Source organism: Monodelphis domestica, chromosome 7 (assembly GCF_027887165.1).
Source record: "Monodelphis domestica isolate mMonDom1 chromosome 7, mMonDom1.pri, whole genome shotgun sequence".
NCBI lineage: Eukaryota > Metazoa > Chordata > Mammalia > Didelphimorphia > Didelphidae > Monodelphis > Monodelphis domestica.
This window is the reverse complement of record NC_077233.1, coordinates 3,132,328-3,157,335: the sequence shown is the minus strand read 5'-3', so window position 1 is coordinate 3,157,335 and position 25,008 is coordinate 3,132,328. Positions and strand designations below refer to the sequence as shown.

General features: G+C 44.9%; 1 protein-coding gene across 2 annotated transcripts in view; it reads left to right on the top strand.

The window, feature by feature from the left end:
* LOC103104789 (acyloxyacyl hydrolase-like) overlaps nt 1-25,008 on the top strand; it is a 59,143-nt gene that overhangs the window by 17,712 nt on the left and 16,423 nt on the right. For both annotated transcript variants that reach the window (XM_056804104.1, XM_056804103.1), the window contains exon 5: nt 11,643-11,742. In XM_056804104.1, the coding sequence (XP_056660082.1) occupies nt 11,643-11,742 (100 nt within the window). The remainder of the gene's footprint in view (nt 1-11,642; nt 11,743-25,008) is intronic.

Sequence of the window (25,008 nt, the reverse complement as noted above, 5' to 3'; positions counted from 1 at the left end):
TGTTCTCAGGGGGCTGCCTTGCAGTTCCTGGCTTCCTACTGTGACCATGTCAACCAGTGGGGGGTCTGTTGGCTCCCAGCACTTTTCCATGTTCCCTTAATTTGTTTATGGTATCACCTTTATTTCTAGATCATGAATCCATTTTAACTTGATCTTGGTATATGGTGTGGCATATTGGTCTTTGTATAATTTCTGCCAGTCTGCTTTCTAATTTTTCCAGCAAGTTTTGTCAAACAATGAGTTCTTTCCCCCACAAGGCTTAGATCTTTGGGTTTATCAAACACTAAGATGCTATGAACAATGGCTGTGTTGATGCCTAATCTATTCCATTGATCCATCACTCTGTTTCTTAGCCAGTACCAGATTGTTTTCATGATTACTGCTTTATAATATAGTTTGAGATATGGTAAAGTCATGCCTCCCTCTTCCATATTTTAATTTAATTTAATTTATTTTAATAAATTTATTTTTAATATAATTTAATTTAATTCCCTTGATATTCTTAGCCTTTTGTTCTTCCAAATGAAGTTTGTTTTAATAAAATAAAATAATAAAATTGTAATAAAATTATTTTTTTCTAGTTCTAGGAAACAATTTTTGGGTAGTTTGATATTGATATTGCACTGAATAGGTAAATTAATTTAGGTAGGATTGTCATTTTCACTATATTGGCTCAGCTTATCAATGAGGAATTAATGTTTTTTTTTTTAATTTTATTTGTATAAAGAATGTTTTGTAATTGTGTTCACATAGTTAGTTGCTGGAGTTGCTTTGGTACCAATTGGCACCTTTATTCCAATGTTTTCTCATGTTTTTATGAGGAATGGAGGTGATCTTTTGTCAAATGATTTTTCTGCATCTATTGAAATAATCATGAAAACCCACTTGATCATGGAGTATGATTCTTGTGACAAAATGTTGTAACCTCCTTGCTAGTATTTTATTTTAAAATTGTATATTATTGTTCATCAGGGAGATTGATCTATAGTTTTCATTTTGTTTTATCTCTTCTGGTTTTTGTAGAAATACCAGAATTGTGTCATAAAAAGAGTTTGGAAGCATTCCCTCTTCTCCTATTTTTCTAAATAATTTATATATTACTGGGGTTAGTTCTTTCAATGTCCAGTTAATTCACTTGTGAATCCATCTGGCCCTGGGACATTTTTCTTAGGGAGTATTTTGATGGATTGTTCAATTTCATTGTCTGTGACAGAATTGTCTAAGTTTTCTACTTCCTTTTTTGTTAATCAAGGTAGTTTTTATTTTTGTAATTATTCATCTATTTCACTTAGATTGTCAGATTTATTGGCATATAGTTGGGCAAAATAACTTATAATATTTTATTTAATTTCTTCATTGGTTGTGATTTCACCTATTTTCATTTTTGATGCTGGAAATTGGGTTTTCTTTTTTTAATTAACTTAACCAATGGCTTATCAGTTTTATTTATTTTTTCATAAAACCAACTCTTTGTCTTATTTATTAGTTCAATGATTTTCTTACTTTCAATTTTAATAGTCTCTCCCTTGATTTTCAAGATTTTTAATTTAGTGTTTAATTGGGAATTTTTTATTCTTTTCCTGGTTTTTTTAGTTGCATGCCTAATTCATTGATCAGCCTTTTCTCTAACTTATCAATGAAAGCATTAAGAGATATCAATTTCCCTCTGAGTACCACATTGGCTGTATCTCATAAATTTTGATATGTAGTATCCTCATTGAAATTTTCTTTAATGAAACTGTTGATTGTGTCTATGATTTGTTCTTTGTTTCATATATTTATTAGGATAATATTGTTTAGTTCCCAATTTATTTTTTAGTCTTTCTTTCTGCTACCCTTTTTATTGCATGATGGTCTGGAAAGTATGCATTTAATAATTCTGCTTTTCTACATTTGGATGTGAGGTTTCTATGCCTGCTATGTAGTCAATTTTTGTGAAGATGCAATGTACTACTGAGAAAAATGTATATTCCTTTCTATTCTCATTCAGTTTTCTTGAGAGATTTATCATATCCAGTTTTTCTAAAGTTCTATTTACCTCCATAACTTCTTTCTTGCTAATTTTTTGGTTTGGTCTATCTAATTTCTGTAAGGAGAAGGTTGATGCCCCCCACTAGTAATGCTTTACTATCTACTTCCTCCCATAATTCATGTAGTTTTTTTTTCCTTTAGGAATCTGTATTCTATGCCATTTGGTGCAGATATGTTTAATATTGATATTGTTTCATTGCCTATGATTTCTTTTATCATGATGTAATTTCCTCCCTTATTTCTTTTAATTAGAGCAATTTTTACTTTTTCTTTGTCTGAGGTCATGATTGCTACCTCTGCATTTTTTATGTTAGCTAAAGCATAGTAGATTCTTCTCCAGCCTCTTACTCTGTGTATGTCTCCTTGTTTTCAATGTGTTTCTGTAGACATCATATTGTGGGATTCTGGTTTTTAATCCACTCTGATATCCTTTTATGTTTTATAAGTGAGTTTATCCCATTTGTACTCAACAAATGATTACTATTGTGTTTTTTTCTCTATCTTATTTTCTCCCTGTTTATTCTCTCTCTCTCTCTCTCTCTCTCTCTCTCTCTCTCTCTCTCTCTCTCTCTCTCTCTCTCTCTCTCTCTCCCCCCTTTTAGTCTTTCCCTGTTTCACAAATATTTTGTTTTCAATGACTGTCTCTTCCACTTCCCCCTTTTTTTGTCCATCCCCATGTTCCTTATTCTCTCTATCCTCCTATTTCCCTGTAGGATGACAGGTCTCTATAGTTGGCTATGTGGAACTTATTCCTATTTTGAGCTACTACTGATTAGAGTAAGATTTAAGCATAGCCACCACAACCCCCAGTCTTGTCCTCCACGTATTTCTACTTATGTACCTCTTAATGAGAAGCAATTTATCTCCTATCTCTCCTTTTCTCCTTTTCCTATGTATTCCTCTTTCCCATCTTTCTTTTTCAGGGGAGAATATTAGCCCATCTTATTTAGCTTCCTTCCTCTCTATGTATACACCTTTTCATTGCTCTGATGGTGATATAGTTCTTAAGTATCTTAGATACTTTAGGGATCACATTTTAAGTGCCTTATCTTTCTCAAGTATCATAGAAATCTGCTTATTTCAATGTTTACCTTCCCAGATATGAATGTACATAATTCAACCTCATCAAAACCCTTAAAATTTCACTTTACATTTTATGCCTCTCTTGAGTATTGAATTTGTGTTTTTTTCATATCATTTTCTTTTCAGTTTTGTTTTTTCATCAGAAAAGTATGAAATTTCTCTATTTCATGGAATGTCAATTTTCCTCCCAAAGGATCATACTCAGTTTTGCTGGATATGTAATCCTATATTGTAGTCATAGGTCCTTTGCCTTTTGCAGTATCATATTCCATGCCTTCTAGGAAGTGATTGGTGGATTCTCTCAACCTCTATTTTTTCCCTCTTGTCTGAAGATAGCAGCCATTTTCCCTGATGATTTCTTCCAATGTGATGTCTAGGCTCTTATTTTGGTCGTGGCTTACAGGTATTCCAATGATTCTTAGATTATCTCTCCTGGATCTATTTTTCATGTCAGTCATTTTTCCAGTGAAATATTTTAGATTTTCTTCTATTTTTAATTTTAAAATTTTTGGCTTATTGTTTCCTGCTGTTAGAGTTTCATTAGCTCCTATTTGTCTAATTCTAATTTTTAGGAAGTTGTTTTCTTCCTTGAGAGTTTGAGTTTCCTTTTCCATTTGGTCAATTAAATTCTTTAAAGAGTTGTTTTCTTCTTTTTTGCCTCCATTTCCATTTGGTGCATTTTATTCCTTAGTGATATCTATTCTTCAACATCTTTTTGTGCCTCCCTTTCCTTTTGGCCTATTCTGGTTTTTAGGGAATTGATTTCTTCAGTGAATCCCCCCCACTAGTGAGTTTTTCTGTCAATTATCTTATTCCTTTTTTTTAACTTCTTTTAAGTTCTTCCAGGGATTCTTTTGGAATCTAATATCCTTTCACACTTTCTTTTCAGTCTTCTTATTTTTTTCCTTTTCAGAACTGTTGTCCTCTTTTGAGTTCATATTTTGGCCTACCCCTATCACTAAAGTAACTTTCTAAGGTTAGTGGGTTTTGTTTTTTTGTTGGGGTGGGGGTTGCTCATTTTTCTAGCTTTTTTCCCCATTACCTAATCCATCTCCTGAAGACTTTTCTGTTCCTCATGTAGAGAGTGCACTTCTCAAAGTTTGCAGGGTACTCTTTTCTGATACTTGGTGTGGGCCCAGCTACTTTTGTTTCTCATGGTGTGCCTGTCAAGGAGGTCATCCCTCTAACTGGCTCTGGGGAAATTTTCAGCTATTTTGTCCAGCTATATTCAGTACCCCCATGATAGCTGTTACCCTGTTGTTTCACAGGCTGTGCTGGTCCTCTGCTCTGGATTCTTTTGCCTCAGACTCTTCATTGCCACTTGGAAGCATGGAGTTTCCCACAGTTCAGTTGTCCCCCTTTTCTGCTCCTTTGTGGCCTCAGGGCCCTGTTGCCACATGGAAGTGTGGAGTTTCCTGCCTTCTCTGCCTTTTATACCTATGTAGGGTAGCTCAGGCTGGTCTCTTATCCTTTCTGCAATTTTGTTGCCTCTGATGGAGTCACAGCATGTTGGACTGCTCCAAGTTCTGTCTATTCTTTCAGATTCTGTGCTTCCTGGTCTACTCTCTCTTCTTACATCAGTGAGATGTGTTCCTCCAGTTTTCTTTTGTTTTCAAGTGATTTATTTTCATGCATGATTTATTTTCACAAACTCTCTAGAACCTATCTCTAGATGGGGTTACTCATTTATATTTCTGAATCTTCACACAAATCTTCTTAATTATTATCTATTCTTCTTTCCCTGGTCCCTGTTACACATTTTCTTCTAATGCTTTGATTCACTTTATTGTTCTCTTGTTTTTCTTCTGTCTGCCTCTAGACCTTTGGCTATGATTCACTTAGACAGTCAAGGTCATTCCCATCTGCAGATGGTCTGGCTTCCCAGTTGAATTGGATATTATAATAAAGATGTAAATTTGCATAGAGTTAATATTTAAGACTATGTGAATCTGGGACTCCTACAGAGAGAGAGAAATGGCTTGGAGGGGCAGTATTCTTCTCTAATAGTCTCCAAAAACAAAATTTCATTATCATTCCTTTCCTTTCTGGATCTCAATGCCCCTTTCAGCTGGGAAGCCCATGGAGCTTTCCTTTTGTAGGGTTTAAATTTATAGTTGGACTAAATACAAGAGAATGTGGTCCCTGATTTTAAAAATTAATACAGATCAAGTCAAAATTACTTTTTAGCAGCTTTATTTACAAAAAGAGGGAAAGAGTGAAAGTAGATAAATATAAAAGGAGAGTAGAAAAGATATCTAACCTAACACAATAAATATTTGCTCTGGTACCTGGCTCCACTCTGGCAGGGCTCATTAACTGGAGGGCCCAGTGATGAATTAAACAAAAGTTTTACCCATGCAGCCTCCTCCAAAAGGGAGGCCACTCCAGTGCTAATCTCTCCAGAAGCCAAGAAAGGAGGGTCAGCTTTTTTCACTCACCCAAGTCATAGCTCCAAACCGCAATCCCAGTCCAAAGTGGAATATCCAAGAGCAGTCTTAGCAGAAGTAGTTCAAGTCACCAGCCCCAGGTCCTTCAAGCTGAAGATTCAGGATAAAGACCTCTTGGACAGGAAGTTCATCATTTTTATAGTCCCTTTTAATGTCACTTCCTGTCCCTTCCTTCACTTTACAGGGACCAATTGTGGTCTTTATATTTGCTTAACACTGCCCAGGGGGCAGTCAATCACTTCTGAAGGTGTATCTCACTTTAGTGAGTGGTTTGTGAACCTCCCCTACTTAGTGTTAGGGGTGTCTTTGCTTTTGGTTGACTAAATTTAAAAGTAGGCAAAGGGAGAGTCAATTCCATCTTCACACTTTTGCTTTTTAATTCTATATTTATCTACATATCACCACTAAAAATTTATCTCTTCATGGTTCTAGGATATCCTAGATTGCTGTTTCATCCAGTTAGCTCCACAGCGGCACTGAGAAACATTCAGCAAAGAGAAATTAAGTGGTTTCATTTTAACTGAACACTGGTCATCTGCCTTTTGATGTAGAGTTTGGCTTTCTGCTCTATTGACACATGATGGCCATGTCTACTGATCACTCCATTATGTTGTTCATGGTCTATTTGGGACCACTGTATCTTCTTATCTAAAGCCAGCAGGACATGTTGGGCTTAGATTTTTTAATAAGAATTATAATTATAAAATATTTCAAAGTAATTTTATTATTACCAGGTATGTAAATTATAGCTAGTATTCTCAAATTGAGGTGCTACAAACCTAATAAATTCTCTTTTTTCTTATTAAAATGTATTATTTATTTTTAACATTCATTTCTTTTTAAAATTTTGACAGTGGAGAGAGAGCCAGTCCTAGATTTGGGAGGTCCTGGGTTCAAATCTGGCCTCAGACACTTCACAGCTGTGTGACCCTGGGCAAGTCATTTAACTCCTATTGCCTAGCCCTTACCACTTTTCTGCCTTGGAACCAATACACAGTATTGATTCCAAGATGGAAAGTAAGGGTTAAAATAAAGATGGAAGGTAGGGATTTAAAAACAAACAAATAAAAACACCCATTTCTGGTTGGGGGCAGCTGGGTGGCTCAGTGGATTGAGAGCCAGGCCTAGAGACAGGAGGTCCTAGGTTCAAATCTGGCCTCAGACACTTCCCAGCTGTGTGACCCTGGGCAAGTCACTTGACCCCCATTGCCTAGCCCTTACCACTCTTCTGCCTTGGAGCCAGTACACAGTATTGACTCCAAGATGGAAGGTGAGGGTTTAAAAAAATTTTTTTTAGTCAATTCTCTTCCTCCCCCCAACCCCAAAGAAAGCAAGTAAAATGATATCAATTATACATATGAAATCATATAAAATATATGTCCATGTTAGTCGTGTTATCTTCAGTGAATTTTCATACTTCCTTTTCCATTGGGCCTCTTCTACTTTTTAAAGAATTCTTTTGTAAATGTTTATGCATCTTTTACCATTAGATCATTTCTGAAGCTATTACTTTCTTTTGTATTTTTGTGCCTCTTTTGCCAAAGTATTAATCATGTTTTTATAATTGTCTTGCATCACTCTCATTTCTTTTCCCAAATTTTCCTCTGCTACTTTTATCTCTTTGACTTTTCTGGGAATTCTTGTTGGGCTTGGGTCCATTTAGCATTTTTATTTTGAGACTTTGGTTGTAGCTATTTCTGCATTGTCATTTTCTTCTGAGATAATTTCTTGGTCTTCCCTGCCATCATAGTAACTTTCTGTAGTCAAGTTCATTTTTTATTGTTTACTCATTTTCTTGGCCTATTTCTTGACTTTAGATTTTGTGTTAAAGTTAGGCTCTGCTCTCCTGGGGGTGGGGAGGTGCTCCACCATCTTGGCTCTACTCCTTGGGCTTGGATATTCCTGACATTGTCAGATATTTAAGACTCTAGGCTACTCTTTTCTAATGGTTATCTTCCTTGCACCCCTACCAGTTTGTGAGGAGGACTCTCACCTCTTCAGTTTCCCTTCATCAAAGAGAGAGCAGCTCTAGCCAAGAGCATACCAGCTCTCTTCCCTTTGACTGATTCCTTTAAATACACCATTGGAAATGCCTCTGCCTGACAGTCAAGTGCTTCTTCTAGCCCTAGTGTAATGGGAAGTATCCTGGGAAACTGATACATGGCATATAGCAGGCTTTCTCTGTCCCGGGTCCTATTCTGTCCTTTTCTGACAGTATCCATGTATATTTCAGCTCTATCATCCCTCTTTTCTCCAGAAGAAGCAGGGATGACTATGGTTCTCATGGCCAGAAGGATTAAACATAGCGTGAAAGGACCCATCCTAATTCAGCACCCTGGATAGCTGCTGCCTGCTCATCAATGAGTCTCCAGATAGGATGGTTCTAGAGTATCTTCTTTCCTATCTAGCATCTTCTTTTCCAGGGCTATGCTTTGGACTGCTGTGGAGGAATCCTGGCCTAGGTCTTAGGCCTCCATCAGGGGCTGGTGCTTTGCCCTTATTTCCCATCACGGTTAGGGATAGAACTATCTGTACCATCTTGGACCCAGGCAGACAGAGCAGGATCTCACCCTGGAGAACTAAAGTCTTTGGTTTCCTCCTTTTCAATTCTCTCCCAATTTCTCAAGGGTTCTCCTGTCCTGCCCTGCCCCCCCCCACCCCCACATACACGAACCAGACTTATAAGAAGCCTAGTGTGGCAGAAAGTGCTTAAGATAAAGGAGAGAAGTGATTAGGTATTTTTAGTGCCTGCTATGTTCCAGGCACTGGCTTTACAAATACCATCTCATTCGATCCTCAGCAACTCTAGAAGGTAGCATGTAATTATTCCCATTTAACAGTCAAGAAAACATGGGCAAACATAAGGGAAGTGTCAAACTGACAAATCTGAGCCTGGATTTGAATTCAGGTCTTCCTGACTCTAGACCCAGTGCTCTGTTGTCCACTGCACCGCCTCACTGCTTCCCAGAGCTTGGAGCACAAAGGAGCACTAATGTTTATTATCTACATGGCCCATCTGTAGAATGGAACTAATAATCCTTGCAGTTCCTTCCTGCCAGGACTGAGAAGAAGATGAGATCATGGCCAGAAAATGCTTTGTGAGCTTCTGAGCCCTAGAGATCCACCTGAACCCATGGCTGCCCATCCCTCTCCTCCCATGTCCTTCCTGGAGCTCCCTAAGGCTGAGGCCTTGTGCTCTTCTCCCAGGACAGTGCTGGGGCCTCAGGGGGACATGCAGGCCTATAAGTCCATGGCTCTGATTGTCATTGCTTGCAATACCGCCTGTGGTTACCTCCATGCTGATGGGCGGCTCAGCCGTACAGTGACAGGGGATGCTGCCGACAAGTGTTCTCTGAACCTCTGTTCTCCACTGAGTCAACAGGAGAAGGTCGGGGCAGCAGCGATCTGGGGATGGGAAGACTCTGAAAATGCCAGGATGACAGAGAAACTGTGGAAGCCTCTCACTTTGTGAGGGCCTGACCTAGGTGACCTGGAGCCCATCCTGGACCGAGTTTTGCCTTATCTCCTGAGGAGCTTGAGCAAAGAGACACCTGAGCCCCTGCCCCACAGGGTCCAGTGAGACCAGGCATCAAGGGAAGAGAGGGCCTCCATCCAATAAAGAAACCAGCCCTTGGCATGGAAGCCACATCCACCAGCTGGTCCTGACCTACTGACATCGTCGATGGGACGGGAACAAGTTTTAAGCTGCAACAAACTGACCCTTTGTAGTTCAGTCAATAAGTGACCAACTCCTTTGCTACTGGGGTGTAGGAGGAGGGGCAGCTGCCACAATCTGTTTTCTTAATTGATTACAAATCATTTATTGGGCATCCCATGTGCCCAGCACTGGGCCAGGTCATTGCCTGACTTTCTTACATATAGAACTGGTCCTGTCATGGTTTTCTCAAGAATCATCAGAGTCCCTACTTCCTCTTGAGTAAGGACAGGAAAGCTGAGCTAAAACAAGATCTCTAGGAGGCCGCTGGGTGGCTCAGGGTATAGGGAGCCAGGTCTAGAGATGGGAGGTCCTGAGACCCTTCCTAGCTGTGTGACCCTGGGCAAGTCACAACCCCCATTGCCTAGCCCTGACCACTCTTCTGCCTTGGGACAAATACACAGTATTGATTCTAAGACAGAAGGAAAGGGTTTTAAAAAATAAAATAAAATAAGATCTGCTCCCAGGTAGCTTCCAGCCTTCTGGAGAACAATGCCTCGTAACATGAATGAAAGAAATCCCAATAAAGTCTGTGCTATACCTAAGGGGGAGAGTCATTGCTGCCTTTGGTGACGGTCAAAGTGCCTAGAGGAGGCGGCACTGACTTGGGCTTTGATGGGAGAACTAGGAAGTCAATGGGAAAAGAGGGGCAGATGGGGGCTCTCTAGAGCACAGGGGACAGAGAGGATACAGAGGGGCAGCAGGCATAACCCAGCCTTCCCCTCCCATGGAGAGAGGCCAATCTCGATGGAGTAGCAAGAACCCCTCCGATGTCTGTTCCTGGGCTAGCTTGCCCTAGTAGCCTGGAGAGAGGGCTGACTCTCCCCTGGAGATTAGCCATGTGGCTGGGTTAGCTCAGTGGGCTTGGGCCCATGTGAGTAACAGGTGAAGGGGAGGGAATGGACAGCATTGTCAGAGGAGGAGGCCCAAACAACATTCTCCATGTGGGCTCTGGGGAAGCCCCCCAGCAATCCCCAACCTGGTTCTTTATATCCTCCCAACCTCTTTGCTTCTTTGCTGGGCACTGATTAAGGACAAGCTGAATCAGCTTTCAGAAAGGGGGAGTCCCTAGAGTAATATAGTTAGCATAAGACTCCCCCCAAAAAGTCTATGCCCCATTCTCCCACCAGTCCATGGAGTCCAGGAGAAGGTGGGCTCATGCTTGGAAATCATGTGGGGCAAAGAGGTAGCTCAGGGCTACTGGGTGCTGCCATCCTTTTCCTTCCCTCCATGGGGGTGCTCAGAAGGTACCACAACATCATTTCTTTGCTGGATTCCTTGTGGAGTCATAAATCTTTGTCCTGCCTGGCAATGACTCCCACAGCAGATGCTATTGTCAGCTGGTCCCAGAACACTGATGGGACTGATGGGAAAATGAGAAGTCTGAAGTCCTCTAGACCTTCCAAAGCTCAAAAGGTTTGACCAGGGGAGTCTGGGGAAGGGGGCAGGAGACCTAGGCCAAGGACAAAGCTAAGGTCTCTTCTCCTCAAAGTGATTCCCCTTTAGGGTTTCCCTGGGATGCTCCTCTCACCCTGAATTTTGGAATAAGTCCAATTCTCTGTTAACTCGCTATTTTAAGCTGACCCTTAGGTCACAACCAAGCTCGCTGGGGCTGCCTGAGCCCAGAGCTTGAGCATCAGTCCCACTATTCTGCCTCCCTCCAAACTCAGCCAAGGACGTTTTGGATTTAGTCTAAAGCCAATGATGGATGGGTTGATTGAATGAGTGAGACTTGTTCTCAGATCATTAAGGCAACAGGCCACTTCTCACTTACTCTAAGTGGGATGGAAGACTTGATTGATTTCCTCAATCAACCTCAGCCTTATATTTAATGAATATTTTGATTCAATTAATTAATATTTAAATTTAATTCATAAGCAGGAAAAAGCCTCAAAATTCAAACCAAACTGTTTGAACAATGCCTAGGAGAAGAGCCTAGAAGCCTCAGATTCTGGGAGTGCCCTCTTGGTATGAGTTCAAAAAGTGGCAGAACTTGGGCTTTCCAGAAACAACCCCATAGTCCATTTAACCCATCTTTGCTTAATTCATCATCATTTTGAAAGGGACCCCAGTGCCAGCCCACTGAACACAAAGCTCAGCACTTCACACACACACACACACACACACACACACACACACACACACACACACACACACACACCCCTCATTTTAAATACCAATGAAACAATATGGCGGATAATCATCTGGGCACAGAAGCCTTCCTGGATAAATCCAAAGGCCAAGTAGAAATGTGCTCAGGGTAGCCGAATTGATTCTGGCCACTTACCCTTCTGTTCAAGTAGCTTCTATTCTTTGCAGCTCAATAGACAATCCTGACCTTTCTTTTGCTCCATATTTCCCTACAGGCTTAGCTTGAAGATGAATCCCGATGTGGTCTGCCATGCCTTCCAGTTTTGTAAACAGGAACCTGGGCAGCCCTTCTGCCATCTTTATCGTCCTCCCCAGGTGAGTGACTTTTCACTGGACTCAGTTTCCTGAGGAGTACCTGGAATTCTTGGGGCAATGCTAGAACTGCTGGCCTCTGATTGTTCTGTAGAATGGGGATCTGATCCACTGGGGTAATGAGCATGTATTAAGCTCCTACTATGTACAAGTTCTTGAGGCTAGAAAGACAAAAACAGAATGAGCCAATCTCTGGCTTCCAAGAATTTACATTCCAAAAGGGAATGTAACATGGGTAAAGCCAGAAGGCACTTTGACCCCCTGCCATCAAGCAAGCATTTATTAAGCAAAAGGAAAGGGTACAAGGAACAAAATTATCCCTTCTCACCCTGGATGACCAGGGGTCTCTCTTATGTGGAGCCAGGTGCAAGGTGGCCAGTGTAGATGAAGATGCCAGAGGTCCTGCAGGACAAAGAGAGAAGGGGGAACTGGAAATCTGGATGACAGGAGGCCCCCAGGAGAATGCCCAGGAGGAATGGAGTATGTCTCCTTTGTTGTATCGATGTGGACAAGAGAGGTACAGTTTACACTTCAAGGACTTGATTTATGAGATCTCATGCAGGAAGAAATTGGAACTTTGGCTGACAATGGGGAATGGGACTGGAACCTCCAGCCAAGAAAAGCAGATGTATAGTTGAAAAGTGGTTTTTATCCCTTCTGAACTGAAAGGGAGAAAACCATGTCACTGAGCTTAACCTACTATAATCCCTCACTGATCTGAAGAACTCACATTAGCCATCTTTCCTCAAAAGTGGCAGATAGAGATTTTTCCCTTTGGGGAAGACAAGAGACTATCCACCCAGAAGATTTTCCACTGATACCTTCAAAGGCTGTATCTCTATATTAGGAAATTACACCAGCCTGACTCCACACAATGGTCCTCAGGGACCCAGGTCCCCAGATCTGAGCCCTCAATCCCTGAAGGGAATTTAGGTTGAAAATAGAAATAGAGATTTCCTTTTTTCCCTCTTCCCCAAACCTACCAATCCTGAATCTCCAAACAATAAATGAGATCTTATAAATTACAGAAGAATCAAACATCTCATTCTTCAAAATGTACTAAGGGGATCAAGATAATATTCATCCAGGGAAGGAAAGAGAAACTGGAGACCTTTCAGCTCTGGGCATTGATCCAATTTAACTTTCTCTGGGGCATCTCTGACTAGGAGAGGAAGTGGTGCTTCTCTTTATCTGTTCCCTCCCTCTCTGAGACTTATCAAGCTTTGGTTCCTGATCCCCTGCTACTACATCCATACCATATTGTTGATGCCAGACCAACTTGTCTCTACTGCCCAGTGATGTGTGTAGACACCCTTCATGAATATCAGTGACTTGGGACTCCAAAATGGAAATTAATTACATAACAAGGAATGATAATCCATTCCCCACTAGAACAACTAGGCACACTGAGTTCAAATAGAACAATTAGGGATTTGGGTCTCTCTGGATTAGCTACGTGACCAATCCAACCAGGACAGGGGACAATCAAGAATTCACTTGTGTCCAGGCAGACACGCAACCATTTACCACCAGAGCACTTGAGGGCCACACGTGACCTGAACAAAGCACCCCCAACAATACATGACCAATGGTCACTCAGACACTCGGTGAGGAGATAGGTCAAGCCCATTTAAGAGATTCATCCAGCAGCCATAAACATATATTAGGGGCTTGCTCTGTGCTAAGCACTGTGCCAAGGGCTGGGAATACAAAACAAAACCAAAAAGCAGGCCAGGTCCTGCCCTCAAGGAGCTTCACTTCAAATGGAGGAGATAGCATGTGCATAAATAGGCTCGGACATAACCTAGTTGGAGTAGGCAGAAAGTCATCTCAGAGGAGACGCAGTAGCCCCTGAGGGGACTTGGGAAAATCTCCTGCAGAAAATGGAATTTAAGCACAGTCTTCAAGGAGACCTGAAATTCTGAGAGGCAGGGGGAGGGGAGAGCCCATTCAGGCATGGAGATGGGAATGCAGTATGGTCATGGGCAAGGAGCAACAAGAAGGCCATGGAGTTCAGGAGAGGCGTAAAGCCAGGGGGTGAAGAACGTCCAATGGCTATCAGAGAAGGTTGTGTTTGGGGGCAGCTGGCCTGGAGTCAAGAGTCAAGAGATCCTGGGCTCAAATCTGGGTGACCCTGAGCAAGTTACTTAACCCCGACTGCCCAGCCCTTGCCACTCTTCTGCCCTAGAATTGATACTAACACAGAAGGTGAGGGCTAAAAAAGGTTCCATGTCCTTTTAGAAGTATCAGGGAACTGTCGGGGTTTAATGAGTAAGTCAAGTCAACATGTATGATGTGCCAGATATGGTGCCAAGAACTGAGATAAAACCAAAAGCTAAGCCAAAAAAAAAGCCAATCCTTGCCCTCAAGGAGCTCCTGTTCCATCGCAAGCAGCATCATGCAGACAGCTGTGCCCGTGCGAAGTCCAGAGAGGTAACCTTGGCTGAGAAGTGCTGCCAGTAGGGAGGACGAGGGGAAACCCATCTTGCAGAAGGGGAGATTTGACCTGAGGGACTTTAAGGAAGCCAGGAGAGGGGACACGATAAGAGAGATTGTTCCAGGGGAAAATGCCCAGTCAAAGATGCTTTGTCCTGGGCATAGAGTGGGGAATAATAGCAAGAAACCAGTGTCACTGGATAGGAGAGCACATAGAGTCAAGAGTAGTCGACATTGGTTGAGCACCTACTAGGTGCCAGGCATTGTGCCAAGTGCTAGGGATTCGAAAAAAGGGAAATGAGGGGGCAGTTGGGTAGCTCAGTGGGGTAGCTCAGCGGATTGAGAGCCAGGCCTAGAGATGGGAGGTCCTAGGTTCAAATCTAGCCTCAGACACTTCCCAGCTATGTGACCCTGGGCAAGTCACTTAACCCCCATTGCCCAGCCCTGACTACTCTTTTGCCTTAGAACCAATACACAGTATTGATTCCATGATGGAAGGTAAAAGTTTAAAAATAAATAAACAAACAAAGCAACAAATGAACAAATACATGAATGAATAAACAAACAAATGAATGAATGAATGAGTGAATAAAGGGAAATATGATGTCCTGCCCTCAAGAAGCCCCCCAGTGTTACTAAGCACTACCATTTCAGAATCTCTCTGTGGCCACATTTATAAAGGAAAATCTCCTCTTCTGAAAAAAGGGAATCTATAGAAAATGAGGGGAGAAAATGAAAACTTCTCAGGATCTGCAGCTGGTCATCAAAGGGCTCCTAGGAGGTAAGACAAGGAACTCTGCTCCTCTTCTGAACAAATGACTTCAAAAGCTAAACTGGCCTGTTGGGAAGCTGACTAGAAATAGTTCTCCACAGTGCTCAAGCAATGGAATTGAGAAATGAATGGAAAACTAGGGAATATCCCCATGCTGACATTTTACAACCATATATGGGGGTAAACTGGACACACAGACACATTGATGCACATCATAGGGAGAGGGTTTCGCCCAATTATGGCCACCCTGTAATATGGAAAGAGCGTCAATGCTCACTTTCAGCAGGAAGCTTCAAGATCGTCTTGGATCACTGTCTTTCTGGGAAGAAGTAGGTCATTCATGGTCGTTCATCAAGAGCAGAGCTGTGACGGGCTGCAATGGGCGTCTGGTTCTGCGTCAGGATAAATGCCAGGTTCTTTGACTGGGCTCATTGACCGGGTCTGTGATTTCATTGCTGTAGAGAACCCCCAAGTGAGGGAGATCATACAGTCTTGAGAACTCCCCAGAGAGAGCACCAAAAGAGGAAGTGACTCGCATGTCCCCCAGTCAGTCTATGGGAGAAATGAGAGCCGAACGAGGTCTTCCTGGCTTCAGGGCCAGCTGGCTCTCTGTCTCCTGCGCCAATTTGCCCTTCTAATACATACCTTATTACAGACACAGAATGCACATGAAACAATCACAAAACATAGCATGTTCTAGGGCATAGGAAGCTCCTCATTCGACGCAGAAAAGTAGACCTGGGAACAGCCCTTTCCGAGGCCGTAACACCATAGAACTAGAAGGGGCCAAAGCGAAGATAATCCAAAGGCAGTAGGAGACCGAGCACAGACAGCTGCACAAAAGCCCTCAGATTCAGCCAAAGCAGGACTGAGGCAAGGCAAGCAGACAGCCCTGCTTGCCTGTATTTATCAGAAAGAAAAGGAGCAGCTCGGTGAAGGAGTCTGCATTTGGAGATCAGAAAATGGACCAAGTGATACAAGAAGAGAACAAGGAGAACCGATCAATATTAGCACAAAAATGAGTAGGATGGAAAATAAAGACCCTTGAATTGACATCCAAAACCAAGACAAGACCAAGAAAATCAGTATGTATTTAGGAAACAATCTAAGGAAAAGAAGAAAGAAAATGCAAATGACCGAGATTACAAATGAGAAAGGAAGATCTAAACAAGAGATTCGATCATGTTAACCCATTTGAAACCGCCATCAAAATAGAAGAATATCAACAAACCAGAAAATACCCAAGTAGACCAAATGGGAAATAGATTGTCTAAAGTGCAACCACAGGCTGAGGAATCACCGCACGGTTGCTAAGGAGCTGCAACTCAAGCAGTGTTTGCTCCCAGGAACCAGCAGGAGTGTGGTGTCATGGAGAGAGGACTGGATTTAGGGTCCGAGAACCTGGATTCGAATCCCGGCTAGACAACTTCCTGCCTGGAGAGCTAAGGAAGTTGTTTCACTTTCCTATGTCTCTGTTTCTTCATCTGTAAAATGAAAAGGTTGGACAAGTTGTCCTCTGCTAGCTCAGAATCTATTATCCTTTGGGTAGAGGGATCCAAGCCTAAGGGATGGACGGACTGAGCAGCAGGCTTTCATAGGGCAGGGTCTCAAGGACTCTCTCATCTTGGTTGCCCCTCTGGATGTCCTCCAGCTTACAAAGGGCCTTTCTGGAACAGGGTGCTGCTGCTCTCTAGTCCAAGCTTCAGGGTTGGTCTAGACTAACTGTGAAGTCTTCTCCAGCACTAGGTTTTAAGTAGATGGTTCTGTCACACAGCATCTAGGGAAAGTGTGGACACCAAGACAAGACTGAATGTCCACCATTTTGGTCCCAGTTAAGATCCAGGTCCATTTGGGAGGGCTTTCCATGTGGCCAGAGTTCTCCTCCTCAGCCTGGAGTCACCCTCACATTTCCGCTGCCAGGACAAACGTGTTCTTGGGCTCATATGACCACAGAGGTGTGGTGCCCTCCATCCACCTGGCACCAAGCCCTATACGGCCATTTTCCATGCCTGAGCTGTAGAGAGCAAGCATCCAAGCGCTGTAAGTCTGGATGATCTTGGATCCTAACAAGAGTGTGTGAATAACGGGGGGAAGGAGTGCGGCACACAAGACCTGATTCTGGGCTCCTTCCATGACAGACAACAAGGGTACAATGAGTCAGTCGACTGATGAATAGAAACTCTGAGATCGAGGGCCTAGTCACAAAAACCCAGATTATTCCAGGGTTAGATAAAACACATTCAGGCCATTCACCTTCAAAGATCCTAGACCTAAAGCTGGAAGAGAACATAAAGGAGGCCCACCTCCTCTTTTTATAGGTAGGAACCCAAGGCCTAGGGATGGTTAGTGACTGGCCCAAGGTCATACATATAGTATGACGCAGAGCCAAGATTTAAACCCAGGTCATCTTATTCCCATTTCATCTCTCTTTCCATGTTGATTCTTTGAGCCTCAGTTTCTTTATCTAGTAAATGAAGAGAATGAAACTAGCAGTTCCTGCTTCTTAGGGTTGTTGTAGCATGAGGCTCAAATGGCATGGTGGGTATAAAATTCTTTGCCAACTTTAAGTGCTCTAGAAATAGCAGTCAGCCATGAAGAGAAACTTCTGTTTACACTGGAATCTTGGTGGCTCCCGGCTCCTGGCTCTACAGGAAAAACTAAGGGGAAGGAAATTCATGAAGAAAAACAGATCCGAGCTAAGAGTATAAAACAGATGGGGACAAGGAGGCTTCCCAGCTCTGCTGGATGGCCCTGGATGCCCATCAGCCATCGTGCCCATTTGCTCAACCTCGCTCTTCCAGAGGAGTCTGGGACTGACCAGGAGTCTGCTCCTCAATCGCCAAGCCTCTAGGAATACAAATCAGTCCACTGAAGGGCGAGCTCTGTTGCCCTATCACAGCCCCCAGGCAGGGAAATCTCCTTTCTCAGCTCTGGCTAGACCTTCAGCTCTGACTTGACAAGACATCAGGAAATCACGCGCTTAGTCTGGAAAAGGAACGTCAGATGGTGGCTCCAGCCCTTGATGGCCCCGAAATAGCCCAAAGCATGAGTGAGCTTGTCAAACTGTCAGCCGACTCGACTCTGGAGCCCACTTAGCCTTGAGAGTCACTGTTGGGGCAAAGCCTTGACCGTCCTCATAGCAAAGAAGGAAAAAATAGAAAATGAGGCAAATAATAGACAGAAAGGAGAGAGATTACAAGGGATAAAGCAAGATTTGGAATAGGAGAAAATGGACAAAACAAGACAGTGGCACGTGACGGCACTGAGCAGTCGTTCACTTCTGGGGTCACTTCAGTTGCCCTTGGTTGTCTATTCTGAGAGACAGAGATAGGGAGAGGCAGAGAGACAGACAGATGAGAAAGAGAGAGAGAGAGGGAGGGAGGGAAGGAGGGAGAGGGAGGGAGGGAAGGAGGGAGAGGGAAAGAGGGAGAGGGAGACAGAGAGACAGAGAGAGAGAGAGAGAGAGAGAGAGAGAGAGAGAGAGAGAGAGAGAGAGAGAGAGAGAGAGAGAGAGAGAGAGAGAGAGAGAGAAGAGGGAAAGGGAGAGGGAGAGAGAAGGGGAAAGAGAGAGAGAGAGGGAGAGAGAAAGTGAGGGACAGAGACAGACAGAAACAGGAGAGAGACACACACAGAGAGAAATACAGAGAGACAGACAAGAGAGACACAGAAAGACAGAAAGAGACAGAAAGACAGACTCTAGCAGAGTTTTAGAATCAAAGTGCCTAGCCTACCAAACTCCTCACAAGAATAACAAAAGACAACGATGGTGAATATTATTATACTCATCTTACACAGGATCCTCATTCTTTTGGCTTGCTGGTCTCTTGTCCGTTCTTTTCAGCAAGACTTTCAGAAACTGCTTGGAGATTCACAGCATGTTTTGCTAATGCCTACATCTGAAAATGAGAGGCAAGTCACAGATCGCAGGTGTGTTAGCACCCAAGCCTCCATCCCCTGCCCAGCCTGACATGTCCTCGGAGGAAAGGTCGCTAAGGGCCAGGCTGTGCATTTCCCCCCAAACAACCACTTCCATCTGTCCCCACTCCACACAAGGCATTTCCTACCTCCTACTGTGAAGAACATCCGGGGCAAGAAAAAACAAGCATTCCTTTAGCTTCGGGTCTCCATCTCCTGCTGCATGTGTCTCGGAGGGTAGAGGAGGGGCACCCTCTAAGTAGTGATGGACATTCTCTTGCCTTCCACATCCCAGAGGATCTGAACTCCTGGAGACCATCGTCCAAACCCCACTGCACACTCCTTATCTCCCAGTTCCTCATCCCCGTCCCTCTCAACCTTCCCACCTCAAACGTTCATCCTGACTCCACCCAGACCTTCAACTGTACCCTCCAGAATGCCTGTTCTATAAGCAACAAATTTCCTTTCATCTTAAATCTTGCCCGCTCCCCCTCCTTCCGTGTCCTGGCTCTTACTAAAATCCGGCTCCCTCTCCAGTACTGGCTGCATCATCACTCCCTTCTCCTCAGCTCACTATGGCAGGGAAGCTGAAATACTGCTCGCTCCCCACCACTACTTCCATCACTTCCTCCATCACTCTCTAACCTCTTCCTTCGAAGTTCATGCTTTTCATATCTACCATCCAGTAAAAATTCTGGCTCCACTTGTCTACAGTCCCCCAAGCCACTCCCCTCTTGCTCCATGAGTTTTATAGCTGGCTTACAATGTTTCTGCTCTCATACTCGGGGACTTCATCAGGCAAACTGATTCCTTCTCAAACTCCCTAATCTCTCAGTTCCTCAACTACTCACCTCCCATGAGCATATCTTGGATCTTCCTATCACCCACAAACGCGCTGCGCCCTTCTTTAAGATTTCTAGAGTCCTCCATCCTTTTCACTTCTCCCTCTGCTTTCTCTTGCATCATTCCAATCTCCAGCCTTACCACGACCTCCAATCCCCCGAACCTTCAGTTCTTTGCCAGGCCATCTCCTCTTACAAACCACTCTCTCCTCTTGATCATCTTGACATCTTGACCTCTTGGTCAACCAATTCAATTCTACACTATCCTCCTCTCTTGACTCTCATGGATTATTCCCAGCTAAGCCTCAGCTTTGGAGCACTCCCAACATTCACTGCCTTTGCACCGACACAAGCACTGCTGAGAAAGTGGAGAAAACCATGCGCTGCTCTTACTGGGTCCACTACAATTTATGTGGCACCACCTCCACTTGGCTCTCACTGCTGCCTGGCAAGCCTACCTTTCATCCCATATCAGTTCATTCTCTCACTCTCCACAGTAGCTCTTCTAAATCTTCTCATCCCTCCTCCAACCTCCCATGGCTCCCCTTCTCCCCCCTGTCTCACATTTTACAGAGGAAAATGAAGCCATTCTCTGTGAGCTCCCTCTTCCTTGTCTCATATTACTCAGGTGCTTCTGCCTCTTCCTCCTCCTTTACCACATTTCACATGATAAAGTGGCCTCACTCCTTGCCAAAGCCAAACCCTCTACCTGTTCGAATACCCTATCCCATCCCATCTCCTCCAGCAGATCACCCACTTTTGTCATCCCTACTCTCATTTGTTTTCAGTATTCCTCTCCACCCACTCATTCCCCACTCTCTTCAAACATGCTTGTGTCTCTCCCATCCTCAAACCCCCTTGTTTTATCCTTCCCTCTCCACTCTCCTCCTGCATCTTCATTGTCAATCAAATGGCATTTCTCAGGCTGTATTCTCCTTGACCTCTCTGCAGCTGTCTGTCACTATTCATCACTCTCTTGTCCATGATACTTCCTGGTTTTCTAGGATGTCGCTCTATCCTATTTCTCCTCCTACCTCTCCCAGCTCCTTCTCAGTCTCCTTTGCTGGACCCTCCTCCAAATCACCCCCTGGAACTCTAAGTGTTGCCCAGGGTTCTGCCCTGGCCCTTCTTCTCTCCTCTCTAAATGACCTCATTTGGTGATCTCATCAGCTCTCCTGGATTTAATTGTCATCCTCATGTGGATTATTCTCAGATCTATGGATGCTGCCACAATCTCTGCTCAGCTCCAGCTCTCAGGTCCAGCTGCCTCTCAGACAGCTGGACCTTCATGTATCCAAAACGGAATCCATCTCTCCACCTACACCCTCCTCTGCTGCAGCAGCATCTTCCTGATCCCTCAGGCTCAGAACCCTGGAGCCAGCTTGGCCTCCTCCCATCGCCAAGCTTTTGCCAAGGCCTGTTGATTTCAGCTTCACAGCATCTCTCCTGTGCCTCGGCCCCCATCCTGGTACAGGCCCTCATCCCCTCACACCTGGACTGGCGCCATAAACTGCTGGAGGCTGGGGGAGGTCTGCCATTCCCAGGCCTCTCCTGATCCAATTCATCCTCTCTTTAGGCTCCAAAGAGATTTTCCTAAGGCACAGGTATGACCATGGAGCCCCTGGCATTAAGCCAGGACCAAGTACAAAATCCTCTGCTTGCCATTGAGGCTCTCCAGGATGTGGCCCTTCTCACCTTCTTCCCTCACACAGGCTTTGACCTCCGTGTCTCTTCTCTGGAAATTTTCTCTTTCTGTCCCTCTTGCCTAGAAGGTCCTCCTTCCTCATCTCTGCCTACCGGCTTTCCTGGTCTCCTCCAAGTTCCAGGGGAAACCTCAGTATCTATGGGAAGCCTTTCCCAGCTTCTCTTTTTTTAAACCCCTACCTTCCATCTTAGATTCAATCTTCAGTATTAGTTCCAAGGTAGAAGAGCAGTAAGGGCTAGATAATCCAGGATCGCCTGTCTTCCAGCCTGGCTCTCTACCCACTGAGCCACCTAGCTGCCTCCACACTACCCCTAGCTTAATTCTGTTGTCATTGTATCCTACTTAAAGGGCATATAACTGGTTTGGACAAACTTGCAGGATGTGCTTTCTGTCTTCTCCTTTAGACTCTGGGCTCCCTCAGAGCAGGGACTGTCTTTTGTGTTTTTTGCTTCGCACAGTGTCTGGCACACAGTAGGTCCTTCATAAATGTTTATTGACTGACTTAAATTGAACTAACCACCCGTTTTGTGCCCGATGCTGTGCTATGTCTTGCAGGCATAAAGTGAACAACAAAATACTTTCTGACCTCAACCAGTTAGAGCCTTTTGCAATCGCCATGTAAGGGGTGAAGGGGGGAGGGCTCCCCACAAAATGAAGGAGTGGGAGGCCTCAGGACAGGCCAGATCCCCCGTGCCCTTCGCGAGGAGACAGCTCGAAATCCCGAGTGAAAGAGTGAGGGGAGTCTGGGGAGAAAAGCCAGAGTCCACAAAAGAGATTAACCTCCTCCGAAGGGGGGGAAGGAAACAGGAGCCTGGAGGACTTGCCTGTGGGGTCTGAAAGACAAGCATCCTTCCTATCCGGGAAAGAAAAGGGGGAAGTGGATGCTGGGAAGACACAAGACAACCGCCTGCCTCAGCCGAAAGGACAGCAAAGGCGCAGAGAGGTGCAAACAGCAATAGGGAATCACAGAGAAATGGAAAGCTCCTGCCAGAAGGCAAAAAGGCAGAGCCCCGGGCCACCGGGGACAGCCAAGTAAGACCCAAGAAGACTCCCAGGAAGGAGGAGGCTCCTGGCGGTACTAGGAAGGTAAGGACCAAGGACAGCGCCCAAAGCCTAGAGAACTGCCGGCTGCTCCATAGTGTGAAAGCAGAATAAAGTTCAGGCAAGGGAGCCCAAAGGTCCCCAGATGGCTGAGCGCAGGGGACAGCGAGGAGCCTGACAGAGCCACTGGCTGCCCCCCAGACCTGCCTGTCACATTCTACTCACACAGACTCACTGGAGGAAGGAAAATCCCCCTACTGGGCCAATAGTTCCTCCAGAGGGCCTTTGATGTGCAAATCCATCTTCCCCAGGTAAGGGCGTCCTGGCGGGGCTTTTAATATGCCAATCACCCAGGGCCGGCCACAGAGCAAACTTAAACCCTTGGTGGCCTAAGAGAGAATTCAACCTGTTCGGGAAACCCTAAAACAGGAAGGCAGCTGAGAGGCTCCAAATGCAAACTGCTCCCACATTCCCAGGCCGACCCCACTAGGGAAAGAATTCATTATTCAGCCAAGGCTGAAGAGCAGCTTGGTTTCTGTTTGGTTTCTTAAACCCTCCCCTTCTGCCTTAGAATGAGTGTAACTTCCAGGGCAGAAGAGCTGTAAGGGCTCGGCAATGGGGGTGAAATGACTTGCCCAGGGTCACCCAGCTAGGAAGTGTCTGAGACCAGACTGGAACTCAGGACCTCCCACCTCCAGGCCTGGCTCGCTACCCACTGGACCACCCAGCTGTTCCCACAGATCTAAAAAATTGGGAAGGTGCCAGCCCCATCCAGCCCAGTGTACCCCACACTAGAGCTCCAACAGGTCAATAGTGGAAAATGTCAAAAGTACCAAAGGATGATGGAGAGTTTGCTGCAACTTTCCCAGCTGTGGAAGGAGGACAAATTCGTAACCAGCCCTGACTTGGAGCAAATTGTGAGTCGAATGGTACATGAATCCAGTTAGGCGGAAAAGGAAAAGCTTCTGTCCAACACCAAAGAGCCGGGGATTGGGGAGAACGGACCCAGCGTCACGTGGTTCTTACAGAAGCCCCGAATCCAACAGCTCAAAGGAACTGGGCCAGATTCCTCTTCTCCAAGAGGCAGGAAGCCCAAGAACAAGCCGCTGCGGAGGAAACACAAATACCCAGAACCACCGGGAAGACGGGCCCCTTCCTGACCACGCTAAAGCAGCTCCCAGAGTCACCCGGCAGCCACCCTTTTAGCAAAGAGAAGACGGAAGAGAAGAGGCATCACTGGCTCGTTTTTTAAGAGATGGATTTAACAAGTGATGCTTCCGGTTAAGATGGCGGCTTAGAGAAAGCTCAAGTTCAGATCTCCGGAAAAACCTTCCCGACCGATCTCAAACTATAAGCTCCTAAGGCGCCGAAATTCAAAACGATCAACAGCACAGACCCTGGGAACCCTCCTCCTGGACCTGGACCCGGTTCAAAAGGTACGGCTCCCCTCAAAAGCCAGAACCCGAGATCCCTCGGACCTCAGGGGTAGGAGCGCAGAGTCCAAGGCTCCCGGAAGCCGCAGCTCAGAGAGCAGAACCCTCAGGGCCTTCTACAGTCCCGGTGAAAGTTACTGCCTGGGGCTTCCGCTGCAGAGAGCTGGTCGAAACAACAGCAACCCTCAGGGCGGGCAAGACAGCCTCACGGGCTGGATCCTGCTATCCAAGTCTCAGTGAAAGTCCTCGCCCTCGGAGCTTGGGCTAGCTGCAGCCCATCCCCCCGCAGGCCGACGAAACAGCCTCACGGCCAGCGATTCTGAAGGCAACTTCCTGAAAGCAACGTGGTCCGACCCTTCCATTCCAGTTCCAGTGAGGCATATTCAGTTTAACCCAGGGAAAGTCATAGAACCATCTGCCCAGGACTAAAGCCTCTGAACACCAGACAGAGATAAGGAAAGCTAATCCTCCACATTCAGAGATGGAAAACTCCACAGAAGCACAGAAGCCCCAAAATACCAAGAAAAATAAGAAGAAAGGGGCGACTTTGGACACATTCTATGGAGCCAAAATACAAAATACAGAGCAGATAGAAGATAATATAAAAGAAAATGCTCCAAAACCTTCCAAAGGAAATGGAAACTCTCCACAAACCTATGAAGAATTTGAATCAGAAATGACCAAAAAGATGGAAGCCTTCTGGGAGGAAAAGTTGGAAATAATGCAAAAGAAATTCACGCATCTACAAGAGATGGATTTAGGCCAGAAAGGATTGGGGGCTGGAAACATGCCTCTGCCGAGAAGGGACGGTGGAACCATGTGATTCAATGAGAGGTGCCAAGGAAGAGCCTAAAGGAGCGGGTCCCTGGGGGTGCCCTTCTGGGATGGGTGCCCTCCATTCTTCAGACGAGCCATCCATCATCACCCAGCACCCCGCTTCCTCCTGACCGCCATCTTGGATGACTCCCAAAGGAGTGGGTCCCTGGGGGTGCCCTCCATTCTTCAGACAAGCCATCCATCATCACCCAGCACCCCGCTTCCTCCTGACCGCCATCTTGGATGACCCATCAGTCACTCCTCCTTCTGGATGGGCTGCTGGTGTTTTGGCCATCTCAACCCCAACGT